Raw genomic sequence first — 19,849 nt, 5'->3', positions numbered from 1 at the left:
CTGGCTTATATATTTTTCAAAATATATACAACAACAAAAATCATATACGAATGATGCTAGTAAGATAAAGTCACCTTTATTAAAAGTAAGCAAACTAACTTCACTTTGAACATACAACACAGTATACTTCCAAATCATTGTGGTACGGTGGGCACGGAAGGGAACCACACTTCATGCTCGTTGCATACAACAAATTATTATCATTATTTCTCTCTCCGCCTGAAATGAACTCAGGATTCATATCCACACAAATATACGACGAAGCTTTGCAATTATAACAACCAGACGCTAAAATACCAAAGTACTCATTTTTCCATCCAGAGTAGCAAGATTTTCTACCAGGAATCATGACCGACGAAGAGGTGTCGTTGCTGCGACAGAGGGCACAGGGGACATCTTCGTTTGCGGAACCCGGTGCAAAATGATTTCCTTCGAATTCTGTACCATACAAACGACTACTTGATGATCCTGTCCGATTGCTCAATTCTGGATCTTTTGGAAGGCAAAGCATATTTGATGGTCCACCAAAACGACTAGTCCCGTAATAATATTCCTGACCAGCAGCATAACCTTTTTGGTTAAAAAGTATACAATTATTATATGAAACTTGATAGCAAAAAGATTAACAGCTTAACAAATCATACTATGTCATCAATGCGAAATGTTAAATCAAATGTAGACATTAAATCAAAACATGACAAGAATATATTCTATATTTATTAAAAAAAAAAAAAAAAAAGCCATGCATTTGACAGAGCCATTGCATTACAATGACACAGATATAACACTAGACATAGTTCAAAGATTTTAAAATCATTAACATGTTAACTAAAATTATAATTCAAAAATAGAATGATGAAAATTGTCATTATATTTTGATAAAACAGATAGACTAGATTAAATTATGAGTGAAGTTTAAAATGACTAGATTTTCAATGTAGCTCGATACCTTTGAACGATCCACAAAAGTTATTGAAACTTACTTCCAGTCGGATCCTATATTCAAATATGCATAACTATCACTTGAAAAATTCATTGTGTTGGACTTAGATATATATTGTCTTGAATCTTCATAACATTAATTAAAATATTAATAGAATAATAACCCTGGTTCTTTATATTGTATATATAATAAATATGCTAAATTAAAAGCATAGCCTTCATAACGTTATATACCTGAATATACAAGCTCTGTTTGTGATGGACACTGACTCCTCCCCCAACGAACAAATGTCGATCCATGACCTGCAACAAACAGTATTTATCGACAGGTTGTAGGTATTCCAATGGGCAATAGTTGCGCCCCTGTAATAGCAGACTTGTGTTTGTACTATTATGACTCACAGTGTATGACCAAACTTAGTAAACACCCGTATAAATTGTATTTAATTGATAAGTTCAACAATACTTGCCGTTATCTTGATGTTTTTTTCGTAAAATAATCAAGAACTTTCTACAAATACTGTAGAAATTTACCCAAAAGAACTTACTTTAAATAAATCAAATTTAAACAGTAGTAACTGTCCTTTTTCTAGATTTAGATATTTCGGCTTTACATGGGAAAACTCCACACTAAAATTTACGACAAGAGGGACAATTTTCCAGTTCCCTGTTGTTAATTTTTCCTTTTAGATTGTGATGTTCCTTTGGCACCATCTTACGGTGTTTATATTCCACAACTAGTTCTCTATGCCCATGTCTGTTGGGACGGTTTTTTTTTTATTTTAAAGCACGTAATCTGTGTATTACTGGTAAATTATCCGTTACCACAAAGTACTTAAAACCTTAACTAAATTTTTCCCTAGATATAAAGATTTGGTTTTGAAGTTTTGTAGTGCCTGAAGAAAGCTTATTTCAAACAGGATAGCACATCCTGATTTTTACGGAAATTTTCTTTACCGTGTCTGGAAAATTATAAACGATACTGGTAAAATTATCAATTCTCTAATTAAACCAACACTAAAAGGTTACAAATTCCACACTGTAATTAGATCATTGAATATTGTTTTTATTGGTATTAATATCGATTTTGTTATCATTTTATCAAAAGAAAACTGGATGTTATTGTTATTTGCCTATACACATTCATGGATCTACAATCTGTCGATACCTGCATCTTGGCATTGATCAATGTCATGTTCTTCTCCGTCTGTTAACCACGTATTTACACTTAATCCATTGGATGTTGGATGTGTACCGATTGATAATTTAGTCTTTGATGCATGATGCGCTTTTCAATATATCAACCAGAATGCATTTGATTCAAAACGTAGAACTGGCACAATTATTTTTGAATCTTAGAAAATACATCAAAAGTTCGTGCAGCGTACAGCGTTAAAGCATTTGTACAAACTTACCTTGCGGGTTTCTTTGTACAAGCTGAAGAATTGTGGCCTCTTGTTGTGAGATTCTTGCCTGCTGTTGTAAATTCGTTGCTTGTTGTTGTTGTAAGGACAATTCTAATGTGTTTAATCTGTTATTGATGGCATCTGGGTCATTGAGTAGTAATCGTTTTGAACCATGTCTTTCATTATTCTCACTCGATTCGCCCATGAAACCTAAGCTGAAATATAAAAGAAGTTGTAATACAATTATGAAAGCCATTTCAATGTCAGTTCAGTCAAAGTTTCGAACAATTGATTTCTTATCTCGATAACTATTTGCACGTATTATTCAATGGTTAATCTTTGACATAGATATTAAGTACAGAACTGACGATATTTTATCATTTCTTCAAGCATGAATAATATACCAGATAGTCAAAAATCTATATACATGTGTTCAAAACTCTCACGTCTCACTTTATCTTGAAACACCACACATTTCATACTGATTTGATGACGTGGAGAGGAAACAAATAAATAGATAGATTGACTTTAAACACTGTGTTACACATTTTCATTACTTTTCGGCCTGGTCCAATACTGCATAAAAGGCTGAAAGACAGTATAGGATTTCCACTCTGGTGGCAAATGTTTGATTATAAATGTTGAACTTATATACTGGTCTGGTATAATGTCTAATACATTCATGCCAAGTACTTTATGTTTGCCAGATAAAATAGATTACATTTATTTTAGGGTAGATTAAGTACCGGGATAGGAAAACCGAAATCTCAAAAATATTATTGACGAAACAGTTCGTCCTGACTGGGAAGAGGCAAGTTAAAATGTGATGTCCCATACTTCAATGTTTTAACAGTTCGTTTCTTACTTTTACTGAAGAGTTTTTATCACACAAACAAGTACTATAAATTGGCTGTTTCTGTATGGGCTCTTTTATGATTTTTGATCATCTGTATTGGCCCCCTACTCTTCCAGTGTTTCGGGCCGATAAGCTTACATTGAATCTATATCGGGGTCAATTCAGAAACGGGTAGTATAAAAGTATTGAGAAATTTGTAGGGAAGGGTTTTGAAATATGTATGTCTTTGGTAGGCAAGTCTTTAATTTATGCTTTTGCAAGTCAGGACTTAAAAAATAAGTAAAGTTTCAAATTTACCTTTCATTTCCCCAATTGAAATAAAATGACCAATCTCGAATGTCAAAAGTATACTAATCAATATTTATGAGATATTTTTGTTTCGCATGAGTCGAAAGTAGCAGAATGTAAGACCTATGTATTACAATCTGGCGGCAGTGACAGCATAAAATATATATGTATAAAGCCTTATATTTCAGAAGGAATAAGACTTAGATACTTCATCCTTATATGCAAATGCCTTCTTTTACACATTTGCTGTCTGTTAAATGTCGAATGTGGTTGGCCTCATTGTCTTGGTTTGAAATATGATTTGGGATGTTTTGTCATGAAATACTCCTAAATAAGTTTAAAGAGGTCTTCATTTTGGTATATTGGATACTTTTTTAAGTCGTATCAGTCAGACATGGCTCACCTATATAGAAGAAAAATTGCTATGCCGCAGTTCAAAAGTCATAAATAGATAGGAAGAAAACAAATCTGGGCTACAAACTAAAACCGAGGGAAACACACCAACCACAATAAAAAAAAAGACTAAACAACAGAAAAAACGAAGTGCAACAAAAGCATCATTGATGAACATGTAAAAACGAAGACTAACTTATGTATCCAATTGCACGTGGTCGCTGTCTATTCATTTATATATAAATTTATGTTTGTATCGGGGTATATGACTGTCAGCAGTGTTCGGATGTTGTCCCGATGGTTAATTAGATGGCGTCTAGAATAAAATAAACACAAAATACTGATACATAGTATCGAGAACATGCATTGTTAATTGTTATACATGTACTATACTTATAGCTATTTGGGTGAAAATGAAAATGAGGACACGTTCAGATGAAATATGCCAGTATAATATGTACACATTTCAATCATTCCACACACCGATTGCTGATAGTATCTGATATACAGAATGATCCTTTTTTCATTTGATTTTAGCTTGCTGTTTAGTGTGAGCCAAGGCTCGGTGTTGAAGGCCGTACCTTTACCAATATTAGTTGACTTTTTTTACAAATTGTGACTTGGATGGAAAGAATTTGTATCTTTTTGCCGCAAAAAGTTTATTATTTTTTAACGGATCTATGAAATGGGGTAATTGTTTTTGCATTGAATCAGTAAACGATATGGTCCACCCTTGTTTTATAATATTAATGTTGACATTCTTTTCTTTTTACATGTTTTAATAGGTGATCGATATCACGTCAAGTATATATGTAACAGATCCCCAGCTAAGGGGGTTAAATTTGAATTCATATGAATGCAGATTCACATGAAGTCGAATTAGTCACGTGCATCAAAATTAAATAATACATCAACGATTTGTTCTTAAAATGTCCCATACCAAGTCAGGAATATGACTATTGTTGTCAATAAGTCTGTTTCTATGTATGTTGGCATTTATTTTTGTGGCTGTTCAGAGTCTGTTGGTCCGTTATTTTCCTCTTATAGTCTGAGCGTTTCCATCTGTTTTGATTTGTGACCCGGATTTGTTTTGCGCTTAATAAATTTATGACTATTGAACAACGGTATAGTAATTGTGCCTTTTTTCTATTTCTACTTAAAACAGTAAGATTTGTATTTCATTTTTTTGTCTAAATCGTAGCTTACGCCCCTTTAATAAAATTTATTATTATGTTCTCTAATGTTAAGCAATATAGAAGTTTTGAAAACCTTTTAAATCGTTATATCTACGCAAACACTATTGGGTATATGATGTTGGTTGCTTTTGTGAACTTTTTAGAGAACTAGTTTTGTTTCCAGTTCACTGTAGTGGGGATACAAGTGCTTTATTTCAAACCTAGTTAAACATTTCCAAAGAAGTTGTATGTGACAACCGTGACCTAATAGAGAGTATTAACACTATTTATCTGTAGTTTCTGATATATCCTGAATGCGTTCATTTACAATGATCGTTATCTGAAATGCCTCTCTGTTAGACATTCATTAATCAAATATTGTTGTTAAGACAGTATTTTCGCCGCTTTTAATTTTCGCGTTTGTGTAATGGTCTCCAATTCCTAACGCAAATAATGAGTACTTATTTTTACATGAAAGACAGATAGGATACAAAAAAATTACATAATTGTAAGATATCAACTTTTATCCATATGTTGTTTCCGAAGGTGCTGATTTATCCTATTTTGTTTTCAAAATGACTCATTGCCAATGATTACATGGATCAAATAAAACAATAACCAAAATTATATTCTATTAAGGTTGCATTTCTGTTCATATCGACAATGTAATTTCCCTTAGGAAATCTTTTTACGAATAAAACTCTTTTCATATGAAGTTTTAAAACAAATTTTTTGTAAGTTAATTCATCACTTTTTCTTTGTGTCTCAAACAGCATAATAATTTTTTAATGTTTTTAAATCTATTTAACAGTTAATATTTCATATTTATAAATGACAGCGCGATACAAGTAACAGTTTCACTAGATTTACTATAAAGACGAATTCGCATTACAGCTATCCAAAAGTTGAATAATTTCACAAAGGACACCAGGTACATACATATACATCTATGTTTGACACATAGTGATATATTGATTTATATTGTCAGACTGTTTCCTCATGTATTCTCAATTTATACACTTTTATTCGAAATAATAACAATATGAATTCCTCTATAATGGTGCGTAGATTCCGTGTAATATGTCATTATGGCTTAACTAAAATCTCTGTATAATAATAAGAATAGGTTATGGAAAGTACAACTGACCAAAAACAAAAACACAACAGTCACTATACCGACATAAAAGACAAACAGACAGTATTAAGTCGTGGATTACTTAATTCGAAGAAATGTGGGTGCATTGTTGGTCTTCCAGACCAGCAACAAAACAACACAAACGCATCTTTAATTTATATATTTGGATTGTTTTAAAGGTCCATAATCATTCATTCTATGTTCATTTAGAAGGAAATGGGATTTGCATAATAAATGGTAAAGATACGTCACTACAATAACATCAACGGAACCATTTTTTCTGCAGCAGATGCACATTTCGACAATCAATGTCTCGTCACTGATGTTCGAGTTCAAAATATTTCATAATCCAAAGTTTATGAAAAAGATGTAGTGCTTTAAACGAAATGGACCAACAAGTATATAGCCAAAGCCGGGCAAGGAATCAGAGTTTTGCATGAGGGAATTAATTCCTTAATTTTCGGTAATTTCCAAAAATTTTGTTACAGCAAATTTCAATAACATAAAATCCGTTTTCTTGCCAGTATCAAAGTACTGGCTACTGGGCTTTTTTGATACCCTCGGGGACTATCTGGTTATAATAATTTAGAAAATAAATTGTTAATAATAAGGGAAGAGAAAAACTAGAAATCGTACTTACTTAATCGTATAGTGTCATACACTAGTAGTATATTATTTCGAATAATCTATCAGAATATACATGTCATTGACTGTTTATTCTTAATAGGAACACGACATTGTAAATCCGTAGGGTTCACCTTTTGAATTTTAAGGTACAATGTAACCCCCACGAAAGAGATAGCTGCAGGATGGGAAACATCATGTCTAAATTTATAAACCGTAAGTGTAAGGCTTGCTCTACATGTATCCCAGCCACACAAATATAAAGTTAACATATCAAAAAGTAAAAATGAAGACTACACTTTATACATTGCATGCTTTCGAAGCGCTTTTCTGGGCTTGTCTTCTTCAGGAAAGTTAACACTTTTTACAAAATAATATTTTTGTAATATCGAAAAATTTACAAAATTTATAATTATTTTTGTTTATGTCACAAGTATAATGTTACTTATATGACAAATAAAGATTATTATTATTATATTATACACTATCAATAAATCTTTAAATCAATTGGAAGCGTTTGAGTATGAAAATGAACCATTCAAACGCAACATTTAAAACAAACTGAGTAAGATATACCATCACTTAATCTTAATATACCTCACATTTTTTTCAGAATCTTTTACATAACAAAGATGGTTAGTTTTGTTAGCGTGTGCGGTTACCAATACGTGTATTAAATGTATTTTTTTAAATAAAGAGAATTAGAATGACGCCGACCATTAAACAAAACCAAAGACCATAACCATGCCATTCATTAGGATGACGTAATTGCACCACCTTGGAAATAGGAAAGCAGCAATGATAACAACAACAAATTATTAATCAGAGGGAAATCAAAACTATTTTAAGAGTAAATACATGAAATATAAATGTACAACATCATCCACAGTTAAAAAAAGTTGCAATGTAACCTACAATTAACTGATCCGCAATCAAAAGAGTGGTTCATATGCATAGTGTTATGCATATATTATTAAATGTACAGGTCACACAGCTACACACAAGCCATTAAATACAGAAAAACTGCATCTTCCATTGACAGTTAAAATACAATGCGAGATAGAAATTAATCATACCGACCCACTTATTACTGACTGTGCTGTAATAAAATATAAGCTGCTTTGTATATGGTTGGACACTCCGAAGATAAATATTCATGATACTGATGGAACATTTGATAAAGAAGTGGACCTGTCCTGCAAGCCATTAAAGTTATCGCCAATAGATGACGATACTGTAGCTGTATTTTGCGACGATGTCACTATAAGAGTTATCACTCTGTCAAAGGGTATTGAACAGACTTCTATAAACACAAGAAGAGATTGCAGTGTGATGTCTTACATGGACGGATTATTATATGTGGTTGTTAATGATAAATCAATAGACGTGTTCAATTTAGACGGGAATATAATTCGAACATTTCGTTGTCCATCATCTGCAATAGAAAACATTACTTTGACAAAAGACAATATCTTTCTTACAGATTGGTTTCATGTAGGCATTTATTATTGTTGTGATTTATATGGAAGAGAGATATGGACACTCTTTTGATTATGACCATATTCTAAGGCAGGGTTTGACAACAGATGATGATTGCAATGTTTATGTGGCTGGTCTCTACTCTCGAAATGTTTTTGCAATATCTTCAGATGACAATAGACAGACGAAGATACTAACCAGTTCGAATGGTTTAGATTTACCAGCAGCAATTCATTTTGATAAACTGCTCAAATATTTGATGGTCTGTAATGCAGATAACGGACTATTTCTTAAGTAAAAATATTTGTCAACACGATATTATAACATCATCTCTGAATATTACTATTGTTAGCATTGGTCTAGAGCGCTGGGCACAGTATCTCAATATCCAAATAGCATGAGTCCGAATTTCGGCGAGGGAAGAACAAAAAGTTGCTTCCGCAAATTTGCGGTCTTCATGTCTTTTTAGTATTCATTGCGTGTTGGTAGGTTTTGCCATCTTGACTTGAAGCACTCCACAATAACAAAAATAGCATAACTCTTAATTTGCTGATGAGTTAAATGCTAGGTCAATCTGATCGAAATAAAGTTTGCTAAAAGAGAGGATCAGTTGTTTTTTATAGTATGCAATAGAAAATTTGCGATAAAAAAATCATTTATTGACAATGTCATTAGCAGATTAACTTGTCCTTCCGTATTACGCTGAAGTATTATAGAATGAAATTTCGACAAATTAACTTAACAACCTTTATAGATATTTTGTATAATTAAACATATATACAAGTCGCATGTAACATTAGAACATAAACTATTTTTAAACGCTTCATTCGATAACAGACAAAAAACGCTATGAAAAAAGCAAAAGCGAACACATAAAGATCTACAAAACAACAAAGAAAAGAAAAGAAAAGTGCAAACCTCTCTTCAAATCAACTCGTGATCGCAACCGTTAGTTTCCAAAGCGCGACCTCATCGATCAAACCCACCATTTGGAACTCTTGGTTTAACAGCTTCCCTATAAGCAGCAAACCTCTTATAAAGAAATCATGATAAAGAATGAAATATTTGGAAAGCGTATCAACTGGGACATTTGTGAAAGATATGTAAACAATCATTTTACAGGCTTTTCATTTATGTTGCTGTAACATGTGCTATGAAACGGACAATTTACAATTGGAAAGTTGCGAAAAACATAATCTTCTCTTTTGTTGAAACGTGTTGTTCTCAACCGATTCTAATAGTCACTTCATAGAAGTAGGTGAAGATAGATGTGAGGAACTCTTGACTGCTGTCGTATCTGGTGTATACTTTATTAAAAGTTCGATGGGATATATTCGTTCAAATAAGACACAAAACTTTGATTAATGTAGTCATAGGTCATCGTATTTATAGAGTGACTTAAATGAATAAGAGATAAGAAAGATACAAAAGGGACATATAACTCATAAGATGAAAATAAACTGACAATGCTTTTGTCAATTTATTCTTTGTTTTTTTACTTAATGACATGTCCTCAAAACGTAGCAAATATGTTTTCAATCATTGCATCAAACATTTAGATTATGTGTTTAGTTTACATTACAATGTAAATTCATTAATGATTGAGATGTTTTTTATTATTTATGTGAATAATGGATCTGGGTGAGTATCGCAATAATACAAACTTACATACATATATATGTATGCAGATGGTCATGATATGACAATAACTAATCTTCCAGTTTTTGTCCGTTGTTCAAAAATCGTATTATTCAATGCATGCAATAATTTCTGAATTTACAGTATCATTTACCCCTTCCAGAACTATGTAGTTTAAAAATGATCCAATTTTGAATTGAATATACCAACACAACTAATGCTAATAGTTTCGAAGCGCACGGTGATGACCCGGCAATATAACGTAGTTTGCACAATTATGTAATTTAAGTACACAACACAGCAAAATAAGTTTGACTTCTTCATCTTTGGCCGCAATCGCAAAGTAGAATACTGTGGATTCACTTAATTTCGTGGGTTCAGATTTTCGTGGATTTAGGACAAAATACATGTTCGTGAATATTTCATTTCGTGGTTTTACCAAGGTCTGCATACAAACCTATAAAACAAATTGGTATTCGTTCAATATCTTATTTCGTGGTTCACCTGTACCCATGAAATCCACGAAAATTGGTATTTAACTAATAATGATGAATCCCCAGTAGAACAGACCTATAGATTGTTAGTTACATAGTGTGCTAGTGACCTAATACGGTATATATGGAATTTACTGACCCCATATATACCGTATTACGTCACTAGCACACTATGTAACGAATTTATCTTACCGACTATTTTAACGTGTAAAATCTAGACTAGTGACCTATCAAAATGAGCAAGTCTTTAATACAGTTAGCATTAACATGTTACATGATTAAGAAACTACTTCCTTTGATCCTACAAAAACAGATGCCAACAATGACAACTTGTTAGATTTAAATGTGTTTTACGAATTTATTTCACTGTATCATCACTTTCTTCGTCTGCTGAAACCTTTAAGATTTTTTCTCAGTACTGTTTTTTTTATAAAGGGACGTAACACCAATACTTCCCGTGTATGAAATAAGCCCCGCCTCCTTATGACCTTATATGGTATATAAAGGGACGTAACTCCACTACTAACCGTGTATGAAATAAGCCCCGCCTCCCAACTAACCTAATACTAAATATACACGGTTTCCACGAGGACGCTTTTAATCAATTATATTCCTAGAAATGTATAGAAGGTAAGATAACTATGAAAACATTTCAAGTGTATGCTAATTCGCAAACATCTTTGAAACAGTTAACAAAATAAAAGGACAGCCTAACACCAGTTATTCCATTTATTTCTCAAAAATATATAACATGCATAAGCAGATAAAAACCTGCTTGAAATTGTTTTTTTCTTTTTAATTTGCAAACCAAATTAGTTTCATTCGCTGTAATGTTTGTATACACAGTCCATTCCTCTCTGTAGGTGGTTCAATGCTTTAACAAGAGAACGTACAGAAGCACCGTCTCGACAAATCCAATGCTTCAAAATTTTTCAAGTTTGACTTCTTAAGTTACAATCTGATTCGAAACGAATTATTTCAATGTCTGGTATATCAAAATCGAGTTCAATTGCTAACTGGAAAGTTTCAATGCCGATATGATTTATTAGGTCCTCCAAAAATGTTGCTTTTGGAATTTCATTTAATGCGGTTTCAGCAATACCTGAAAAAAGGTATATAAGCAAGATAAATTAAACGTTACAAAAACTGGGTAATAGTAGTAAGGTTATCGTGGTTGTCACATATTTGTTACACAAACACTGGGCTTTGCTAATCTCGTATTAAAAACTTAACCTGAAAATAATAAAACTTATTGTTCCGTTCAACGTCAATATTTGATAACTTAATCGACATTTGATTAGTTGAAATCGTTTCTACGTGACTTCAAACAAACGTCCTGAGTATCATATTCCACCCTAGACACGGATAATAACATGCGCAATGTTACGTGCGGTAATTAATGTTGATAACTTTGTTAAAGTTTATTTCTTGGTTTTTTTTTTTTTGTTATTATAGTAATTCTTAAAAATTATTTCAGATCTATAAAAAAAAAACAGTAATTTGCTTTAGATCGGTACTGTTTATTTTAGTGTATGTTCTGTTTAGTTATATAAACAAGCGGATAAGAAACGAAATCTGTGAATAAGTGTTTCTTGATCAGAGAAATAAGTGTTTTCTCGTTATAACATTAGGTTAACTAAATCTTAAAAACGTCTTACCTTTTGGACAGTTTTCTTGAATAAACATCTATAAAAAAAGACATAAACACCTCAGAATACGTAAAATAATTTGATCAACTATCAAGAACCTTTATATTTCTTAAATAATATAGTCTATTGATTTCAAGAATATTTAGTATGGTTTCAGAACACATGCATCTGTGTCACGAATGATGGGTATGTTTCGTTTGTCCTAAATCTACTCTTAATGTATTATCATCGCAAAAAAAAACCAAAAAAACTTCTAAACAGAATTTCATTATGGATATAACACCCCAATTCCTGCAACTGGTATAAATTAAGAAACTTGTTACTCTTCCCAATTGAGTAAACAGTATGGTGTACGTTTTCATTGTGTTGTCAATATTTATTATTTTAGTCTTTTTGACAGCTCATTTGCCTACTGTTGCAAGTACTAGTGTTGTAATACATTACCTGACACATTTTGTGGTCGTCTTCATCGAAACATCTTATTGCCGTTAATAGATCTTGTAGTGATGTATGACGGTTATTGACTTTCCATTTCCATAGCAACATAAATTTGTAATCGTCCACATGGTGTTTGTATATCATCCCAAATAGACTGTATTGTGTCTTCTGATACCTTCAGATGAATGGCTAACTCTTTACAGCTATCTTTACTTAAACGTCTACTCAATTGTGCAAGCTGCTTGTTTGTTGGTCTTTTCTGCAAGTCGGCGTCTTTCAGAACTACAGAAACACAATAAACATTACAAAATATAGTATGTAAATCACATTATGGTGCAAAACAATTTATATTTTTTTGTTAAGTTATATTGTTGTGAGCTTATGAAACATGTACAACTAATATGTTGATGTTATTTTTAATCAGAATTGGTTTGTCACATAGTTAATTTTTACACCATACCGAGATATGATCATTTGCAAAAGGAGAGAATTTAAAAACTAATTAACATATGCTTAAGGTTAAGAAATAACCATTTTAATTCAGCCAAATATGTTACCCATTTTTGTAAATAAGAATATCCTCAGGTGGGTTATTTTTTGCGGTTCATATGGCACTTTTTCTAGTTTTAATATAGTTTTTTGTAGATATAACACAGTTCTCTATCTTTACGTCCGTTTACGTTTTTCCCCCTATAAATTGCTGAGTACATCATTGACTTAAAAGTGTTGATTCTCTCTCAGGTATTGTACATTTTGGTATCGACGTTAATACCAGATGTATACACAATATTACTAAATTAGAGACAAAACGCACTTCTGGCGTAATTTTTTAAAAACCTGGTGCCTTTTGTTAGCTATAATTCAATTGTCAATTGTGTTCTCCTATTTATTTGTATTGTAGTCCTGTAATATTGTGTTGTCATTTTAATGTTATATTTAACATAGCCATAACAGAGGGAGGTTTGGCATGCCACAAAACCAGGGTCAACCCACCATATTTTTCTTTAAAAAATGTCCTGTATCAAGTCAGGAATATGGTCATTGTTATATTAGAGTTCGTTTGTGTGTGTGTTACATTTTAACGTTGTGTTTCTTTTGTATCGTTTGTTTACTCTTATATTTGAGCGTGAATTTACATCATTATAAGACGTGTCACGGTACTTTTCTATCCCAAATTCATGTATTTAGTTTTGATGTTATATTTTTTATTCTCATCGGATTTTGTCTAATGCTTAGTTCGTTTCTGTGTGTGTTACATTTTAATGTTGTGTCGTCAATCTCTTTAATATTTAATGCGTTTCACTCGGTTTTGGTTTGTGACCGGCATTTGTTTTGTTATTTTCTAACGATTTATGAGTTTTGAACATCGGTATACTACTGTTGCCTCTATCGAACAAATCTTGTTTCGTTCGACTAGCACTATAAACACTTTCAGCAATGGACACTCTCAAACTTTGTAGACTAGAATATAATTCATGAAAACTTTTTGTTCCCGTTGATATTGTTTTGCTGGTCATTTTGTTTTTTTCAGATATTGTCTCTGTCTTCGATTATAAAATAGCTTTTGACCAAAAGTAAATTTTACCGCTGTTTGAAAGTCATAAATCGATTGAGAGAAAAACAAATCCGGGATAAAACTAAAACTAAGGGCAGCACATCAACTATAAAAAAACGAATTAACAGAAACACTAAAGTGAGGAGAAAAAAACGACAAAACAACACACAGAGATATAAACTATAAAATAACAACTGCCATTTTCCTGACTTGGTACAGTACATTTTAAGAAAAATAAATGGTTGGTTCAACCTAGTTTTGTCGCTAGACTTAACCTCGCGACAGGACTACGGAACAAATAAATGAGAAAAAAAAAACATGTAGGAAAGAGAAATACACCATTAAACAATACAATAGAACATTTCAATCCACTTTTCATCACAAATTTGACCTACCTAATTAGATTATTTACCGGATTTGTAATAACATAAGCAACACGACCTTTGACAGATCTGCTTACCCTTCCGCAGCACCTGAGAACACCCAAGTTTTGGTTGGGTTCGTGTTGCATAGTCTTCAGTTTTCTATGTTTTGTCTTTTGTACTATTATTTGTCTGTTTGCCTGTTATTCTCATCGGATTTTGTCTAATGCTTAGTCCATTTCTCTGTGTGTTACGTTTTAATGTTGGGTCGTTGTTCTACTCTTATATCCAATACGTTGCCCTCAGTTTTAGTTTGTTACCCCGATTGCGTTTTTCCCAATCGATTTACGAGTTTTGAACAGCGGTATACTACTGTTGCCTTTATTTAGCCATGGCGTTGTCAGTTAATTTTCGATTTATGAGTTCGACTGTCCCTTTGCACCTTTAATAGTTATCTGATATGCCAGAGGCGTGTTTCGTATACATAAGGCTCATCAGTGACGCTCAGGTCAAAATAGTAAAGAAGGCCAAACTAAGATGAAGAGCATTGATGACCAAAAATTCCAAACAGTTGTGCCAGATACGACTAAGGTTATCTGCCTGGGATAAGAAAATCCGTAGTATTTAGAATAATTTATACTTTTGTAAACAGTAAATTTATAAAAATGACCATCTAATAGATCTACATGTCAACACCGAATCATTGACTAAACACATAATATAAACGAACACATATAACAGCCTAGGTCAGCACATAAAAGTGAATACTGTCTTGCTGATCATTTTTGTTGTTTCTTTCTATATATTTTTATTTCCAACGTTTCATAGACAAGACTTAAAAATTAGTAAAGTTCTTAATTCAAGAGCAATAACTCGTGTCTTCTGACAGTTTAGACATAAATAGATATCATTTAAAAATCAACATTCTGAACATGTTCGGCCCTGTCTGATTTCTCTATTTATAGGGGGTTCAAAACGACAGACAAAACTTGCATTTCATGTTGACCATCTTGGTTGATGATCATAATACATATTTGTGTACACTAGATAAATATTGTTGCCAATTTTTTTTTTAATTGGCCTAGTAGTGTAAGAGGAGACGGTTTTGTAATAGTTAAAAGACGACGGACTCCAAGATTAAAGCTCACACTCTGCCTTAACGTGATCAAATGAGGTGTTTATACATCAGCCTCATATTTGCAGATACCAGACATAGTTGTGAATCGATACCTAATGTGCTATTCACCACTTTTACGCAACCCGAGATTAATTTCTGTATAAAATATACAACACTATTTAACACGTGGTTTGCATTATTTGTCGTGTTGTGTTGTTGCGCTGCTGGCACAGTGACCACTAGCTCGATTATCAGATAACTATTGTTTTACATTACGATAATATATTTACTAATCATTACTCCAATAGGTCATATACCTTGCTTGTGTATATACAGTATATATAATAAACAAAAAGTGCATTACTGAAACACTACCTTGGCCATGTCGACACGTGTAGATGTCTTCTGTCCTCTGCAATGAATAAAAGCACATTAACCAAACACAGGGCTAAGTATGGAGCATTCACAATCTTTAAATAAGCTACGAAAGTTTGCAACAAGTTATTTTGGTATCAAGCAACAAATAGAAACTCAATATCAATTTGAATGATAAAGAGAAAACTGTACTTATTATTTCAAATTTTCCGTGTCTGAATTAAACGTAAAATAATATATGTCCACATTTTTTTTCGAACACAATTCTGTTGCATTCAACACAATAGGTAAATTACTAATCTCTATGTTTTGTCTTGATCTCTATCGTTTGTCTATTGGTCTTTTTTCTTTTTTCTTTATTGTTTTCTTTTGTTTGGTAAAAAGTAAAATAATAAAAATACCGAACTCGAAGGAAATTTCGAACAGAAAGTCCTATATCGAAAGGCAAAATCAAAAACGAATAGAAAACAACTGTCATATTTCTGACTTTTCAAGTAAATCAGATATATCAAATGAGTTTAACTACTGCTGTTTACTTTTGATAGATTTTTTATATAAAAAAATATCTGCACATCTTAAAATTGCATATCTTTTCTTTAACAAAAGGTATATGTTTAATTTAAATACAGAAAGTATTGTATGCACTAAACATATCGATTTCAGAAGAATGAACAAAAATCCGAAATTAATTCTTGCAATTTTATGAAAATCTGAATACAGATATATGTTATTGTTGCGATAATGCATTATTCGCATCAATAAAAACATCATAATCGTTCTGAACTTAGAGAATATTTTAAAAATTGAGACAGAATTACCTCTTTTGCAAACCAAATTGTCATTTGCTTTAAATCTGTACTAGTTGTATGCTCTGAACACTGCCAGAGGTCACCTGGAGCATTTTGTATCGTTACATAGTCGACAAAGCAACCACAGGACGCCTTTACTTGAAATTTAAATGGCATATCATTCATTTCCAAGGTTGAAGTTCTACCAGCGGAATTCAAGATATTTGAAATCTTCTAAATTGACACAGATAAACATTCCTGGGTGCTCGTTGCAACATCACGAACTATGTTCGACTTTCCAAAAGCATGTACAAGGTATATGGCAATCTTATTCTTTTTTAAAATTATTATGAGGTCAAGATTTTGGTTTATTCTGAACAGTGCACATCCTGCAAATAGTTGAAGGTGAGTTCTAATAGTTTTAAGGTCCCATATACAAAGGCATGAGCTGAGAATACGATAGGATAGACCTGTAGGTATTATGTCTTCCTCGAAGTTGTAAATCAAACACAAACTCTTTTCTTCAGAGGTCAATTCTAGAATCCATTCTGACTTACATGGAGTAGTTATCATAGATGGCACTAAATACCTTTCGATAACCTGATCATCTGTGTCAATATCGTACCTTTTCTGCTCTACCAAAATGTCCAAATGACACAGAATTTCAATCATAAAATCTTTGTATGGAAGAAGGTTGCTAAATTCAGGCTGTTGCCCAATTTGAAAAATATTTTCTTTTGATATAATTCCTTTGGAACTTAGTTCAAGTAGTGTTCTTGAAAAATCTGGTCCACTAGGCCAGTGTTCTCTTATCGTGACAATTGATTTTAATACTTGAATTAGACATAGCGGATTGATAATTATATATTTGTTTAACTTTTTCACATTAAAATAAATAATTTTGCCAAGACTATTTTGAATTTTTAGGAATGTTTCTAGAGCCTCTTCATTCAATGATACTGATGTCTCATGTGTATTAATTGCTATTAATGCATCTTTAGTAAGCACAAACTCATCTTTCTCAACACGCAATGCAATTTGTAATTCCAATGTGATCCAGACAACAGGCATTTGCTCACCCCATTTTGGATGTGAAAACGCAATGCTCACAATCTGATCTTTAACCATTCTCATTTCACGATCAGATTTGTCAGTCGCATTTACAAAAATCAATGGATTGAAAATTAGATGATGACGACCTGAGTGTTTCTCGAATAATATTTCTAGTGATCTAGTTATCTCACGCCTGCGGTTCTCTACGCTGTGCTAGAAAAGAGTAAAACCATGCAAAATTACAAGAAGGCAAGTTACAGTAGATCCTTAAATGGTTGATCAATAATTTTAAAACAAATGACTCCGTTTTCCTCGGAGTTCAGTATTTTTGTGATTTTACTTTTTTTGTAAGTATTCAGAAATTTGCCTTGTAATATCACTCTGTCTAAATATTCTGTGAGAATAGGGCTTTGCAAAAATATGCCATCAAAGACTTATCTAAATGTATTAATTCTTTTTTATCTTTTTTTCATATATAATATTATTTTATAAAGTTTTATTTAAATTTGGAAAATTCGACCTCTAATTGTCTTTTGTACCAAGTCAGAAATGTGACAAATGTTATCCATTCTTTTGATGTGTTTGAGTTGTTGGTTTTGCCATTTAATTAGGGACTTTCTGTTTTAAGTTTTCCTCATAGTTCAGTTGTTTAATTTTGGGATTTTACTTTTGTAACTACAAACATATACAATCTATTATTTAGCACATTACATACAGGCATGCTCTGTTTAGATAAAACTACCTTATGTAGAAGGTCTTTATGTGTTGCTACAAATAATATTTTTGGATATCCATCTTTAGTATTCTTGCAGTATGTTAAAATTGAATTCACCCAATGCAAAAGGTATACTGAAATAATAACATAACTTCAATTAAAGGACATTATAATTTTGATGCAGTTTTTTTCTTTATGTTTCATTAGAGTGAGTTTTGCATCGCTGTATGGAAAATGAGATATAAACAGATTCCTATGAATTCATATCACGCCAAGGCCCTTTCGTAAAGTCAGTGAATGTTTACAGAAACATTCACTTTATTTGTAGTTCTTTTCGTTTTGAGATTTCTTACTTTTTCTGTTGCGCAATACTGAGTAGCTCGGTTTTAAGACTATATTTACTATTTTACACGCCCTTTTCATTTCATCGAGATTTCACACAAAAAAACTTGTTCGACAACGTTATTACATTTAGATTGTTTTATTATGCATAGTATAATTCTTGTTCTGTGTATTTTGTTTTTGTAGATATTAGTATGAACAGTGAAAATTACAATATGATGTATGATGTATGGACTTAGTCAATTAATTTATTTTGAAAACATTGTTTTGTTTCTAAAAAAATAAACTCTTTGGTGTGTATTTCCTGCCATACTTGTTTTTGTTGTGTCTTTATATAGAATCAGATATAATTTATCTTCGGACGACCAAAGCGAGGTAGAAAATAAAATAGATGAAAATACGGTAAGGATGATTCATCATTGTCAAAACCCTTTCCAATTATGTGTCAGTATGATAAATTTAAAAAAAATAATGGCACACAACTTATATTTAATCATAAATATCAAGTGATCAAATTGAAACTATTGTCAACATTATAATGCATGGTCGTATTAAGATGTGCTTTAATTCAATAATAGTATAATTAACACGTTCCGAATATACTGACGTTTTGTTATCAATCTTAATTATCAATATATAAACATGAAGTTATTTTAGATCATACCAGAGGTAGTGGGATACTCTGAAACACCTGGCAAATATGATTTAACGTCTAATCGATCATTCATTTGTTTGCTCCCATCAAAAACTAAAATAAACGTTCCTCTATAACAGATAAATAGCTGGTGTGTTACATAATAAACATCTTGTCCTCCAAAATCCCATATATCAACAGGGGCGATCTTTTCCTCGTATTTGCCATTTTGCAACATTTCTTTAATTCTATTGTACATCTGTGAATGAGTAGCTCCGATCATGTTATAGGGGACATGACGCTTGTCGGATACTTGAGAACTTTCTAGACGCACATCTGGTTCATCTGTAGCCAGTCGACGCTTCTTTTGTTCAGGTTCATAAACTATTTC

At 32.1% G+C, this 19,849-nt stretch overlaps 2 protein-coding genes across 4 annotated transcripts; both read right to left on the bottom strand.

Moving 5' to 3' along the window:
* Window positions 1–54: 54 nt before the first annotated feature.
* LOC143046580 (uncharacterized) lies at window positions 55–2,647 on the bottom strand. Its single transcript, XM_076219737.1, has 3 exons — window positions 2,358–2,647; window positions 1,177–1,245; window positions 55–570 (listed from the first exon to the last, which is right to left on the bottom strand). The coding sequence occupies exons 1-3, from the start codon at window positions 2,602–2,604 to the stop codon at window positions 101–103; spliced, it is 786 nt and encodes a 261-aa protein (XP_076075852.1). The 5' UTR covers window positions 2,605–2,647; the 3' UTR covers window positions 55–100.
* Window positions 2,648–11,145: 8,498 nt separating this feature from the next.
* On the bottom strand, window positions 11,146–19,849 carry LOC143044221 (uncharacterized). Of its 3 annotated transcripts, none has more exons than XR_012968598.1 (7): window positions 19,489–19,849; window positions 18,510–18,616; window positions 16,745–17,980; window positions 15,869–15,963; window positions 12,524–12,799; window positions 12,089–12,116; window positions 11,146–11,532 (listed from the first exon to the last, which is right to left on the bottom strand). XR_012968598.1 is itself a non-coding variant. In XM_076216148.1 (7 exons), exons 3-5 carry the CDS (start codon window positions 16,898–16,900, stop codon window positions 12,597–12,599), a joined length of 396 nt encoding a protein of 131 aa, XP_076072263.1. In that variant the 5' UTR covers window positions 16,901–17,980; window positions 18,510–18,616; window positions 19,489–19,849; the 3' UTR covers window positions 11,146–11,532; window positions 12,089–12,116; window positions 12,524–12,596. The 3 variants fall into 3 exon arrangements, 2 of the variants coding, with proteins under 2 accessions (XP_076072263.1, XP_076072262.1); XM_076216148.1 differs by having other exon boundaries at window positions 15,927–15,963; XM_076216147.1 differs by lacking the exon at window positions 16,745–17,980 and having other exon boundaries at window positions 15,927–15,963.

Source organism: Mytilus galloprovincialis, chromosome 9 (genome assembly GCF_965363235.1).
Source record: "Mytilus galloprovincialis chromosome 9, xbMytGall1.hap1.1, whole genome shotgun sequence".
NCBI classification, from domain to species: domain Eukaryota; kingdom Metazoa; phylum Mollusca; class Bivalvia; order Mytilida; family Mytilidae; genus Mytilus; species Mytilus galloprovincialis.
This window is presented reverse-complemented; position numbering and strand designations above follow the sequence as displayed.

What these genes read in the sequence shown, in the direction of transcription:
- LOC143044221 (XM_076216147.1), bottom strand. Translation starts at nt 19,741, where the DNA reads ATGATCGGAGCTACTCATTCACAGATGTACAATAGAATTAAAGAAATG. An exon ending in ATAAAGACCTTCTACATAAG is followed by an intron (nt 15,964 to 18,509) that starts GTAGTTTTATCT and finishes TATTCATTGCAG; the next exon opens with AGGACAGAAGACATCTACAC. An exon ending in CACGTGTCGACATGGCCAAG is followed by an intron (nt 12,800 to 15,926) that starts GTAGTGTTTCAG and finishes GTGTTTCTGTAG; the next exon opens with TTCTGAAAGACGCCGACTTG.
- LOC143046580 (XM_076219737.1), bottom strand. Translation starts at nt 2,604, where the DNA reads ATGGCTTTCATAATTGTATTACAACTTCTTTTATATTTCAGCTTAGGT. An exon ending in TGTACAAAGAAACCCGCAAG is followed by an intron (nt 1,246 to 2,357) that starts GTAAGTTTGTAC and finishes TGTTTGTTGCAG; the next exon opens with GTCATGGATCGACATTTGTT. An exon ending in AACAGAGCTTGTATATTCAG is followed by an intron (nt 571 to 1,176) that starts GTATATAACGTT and finishes TTAACCAAAAAG; the next exon opens with GTTATGCTGCTGGTCAGGAA.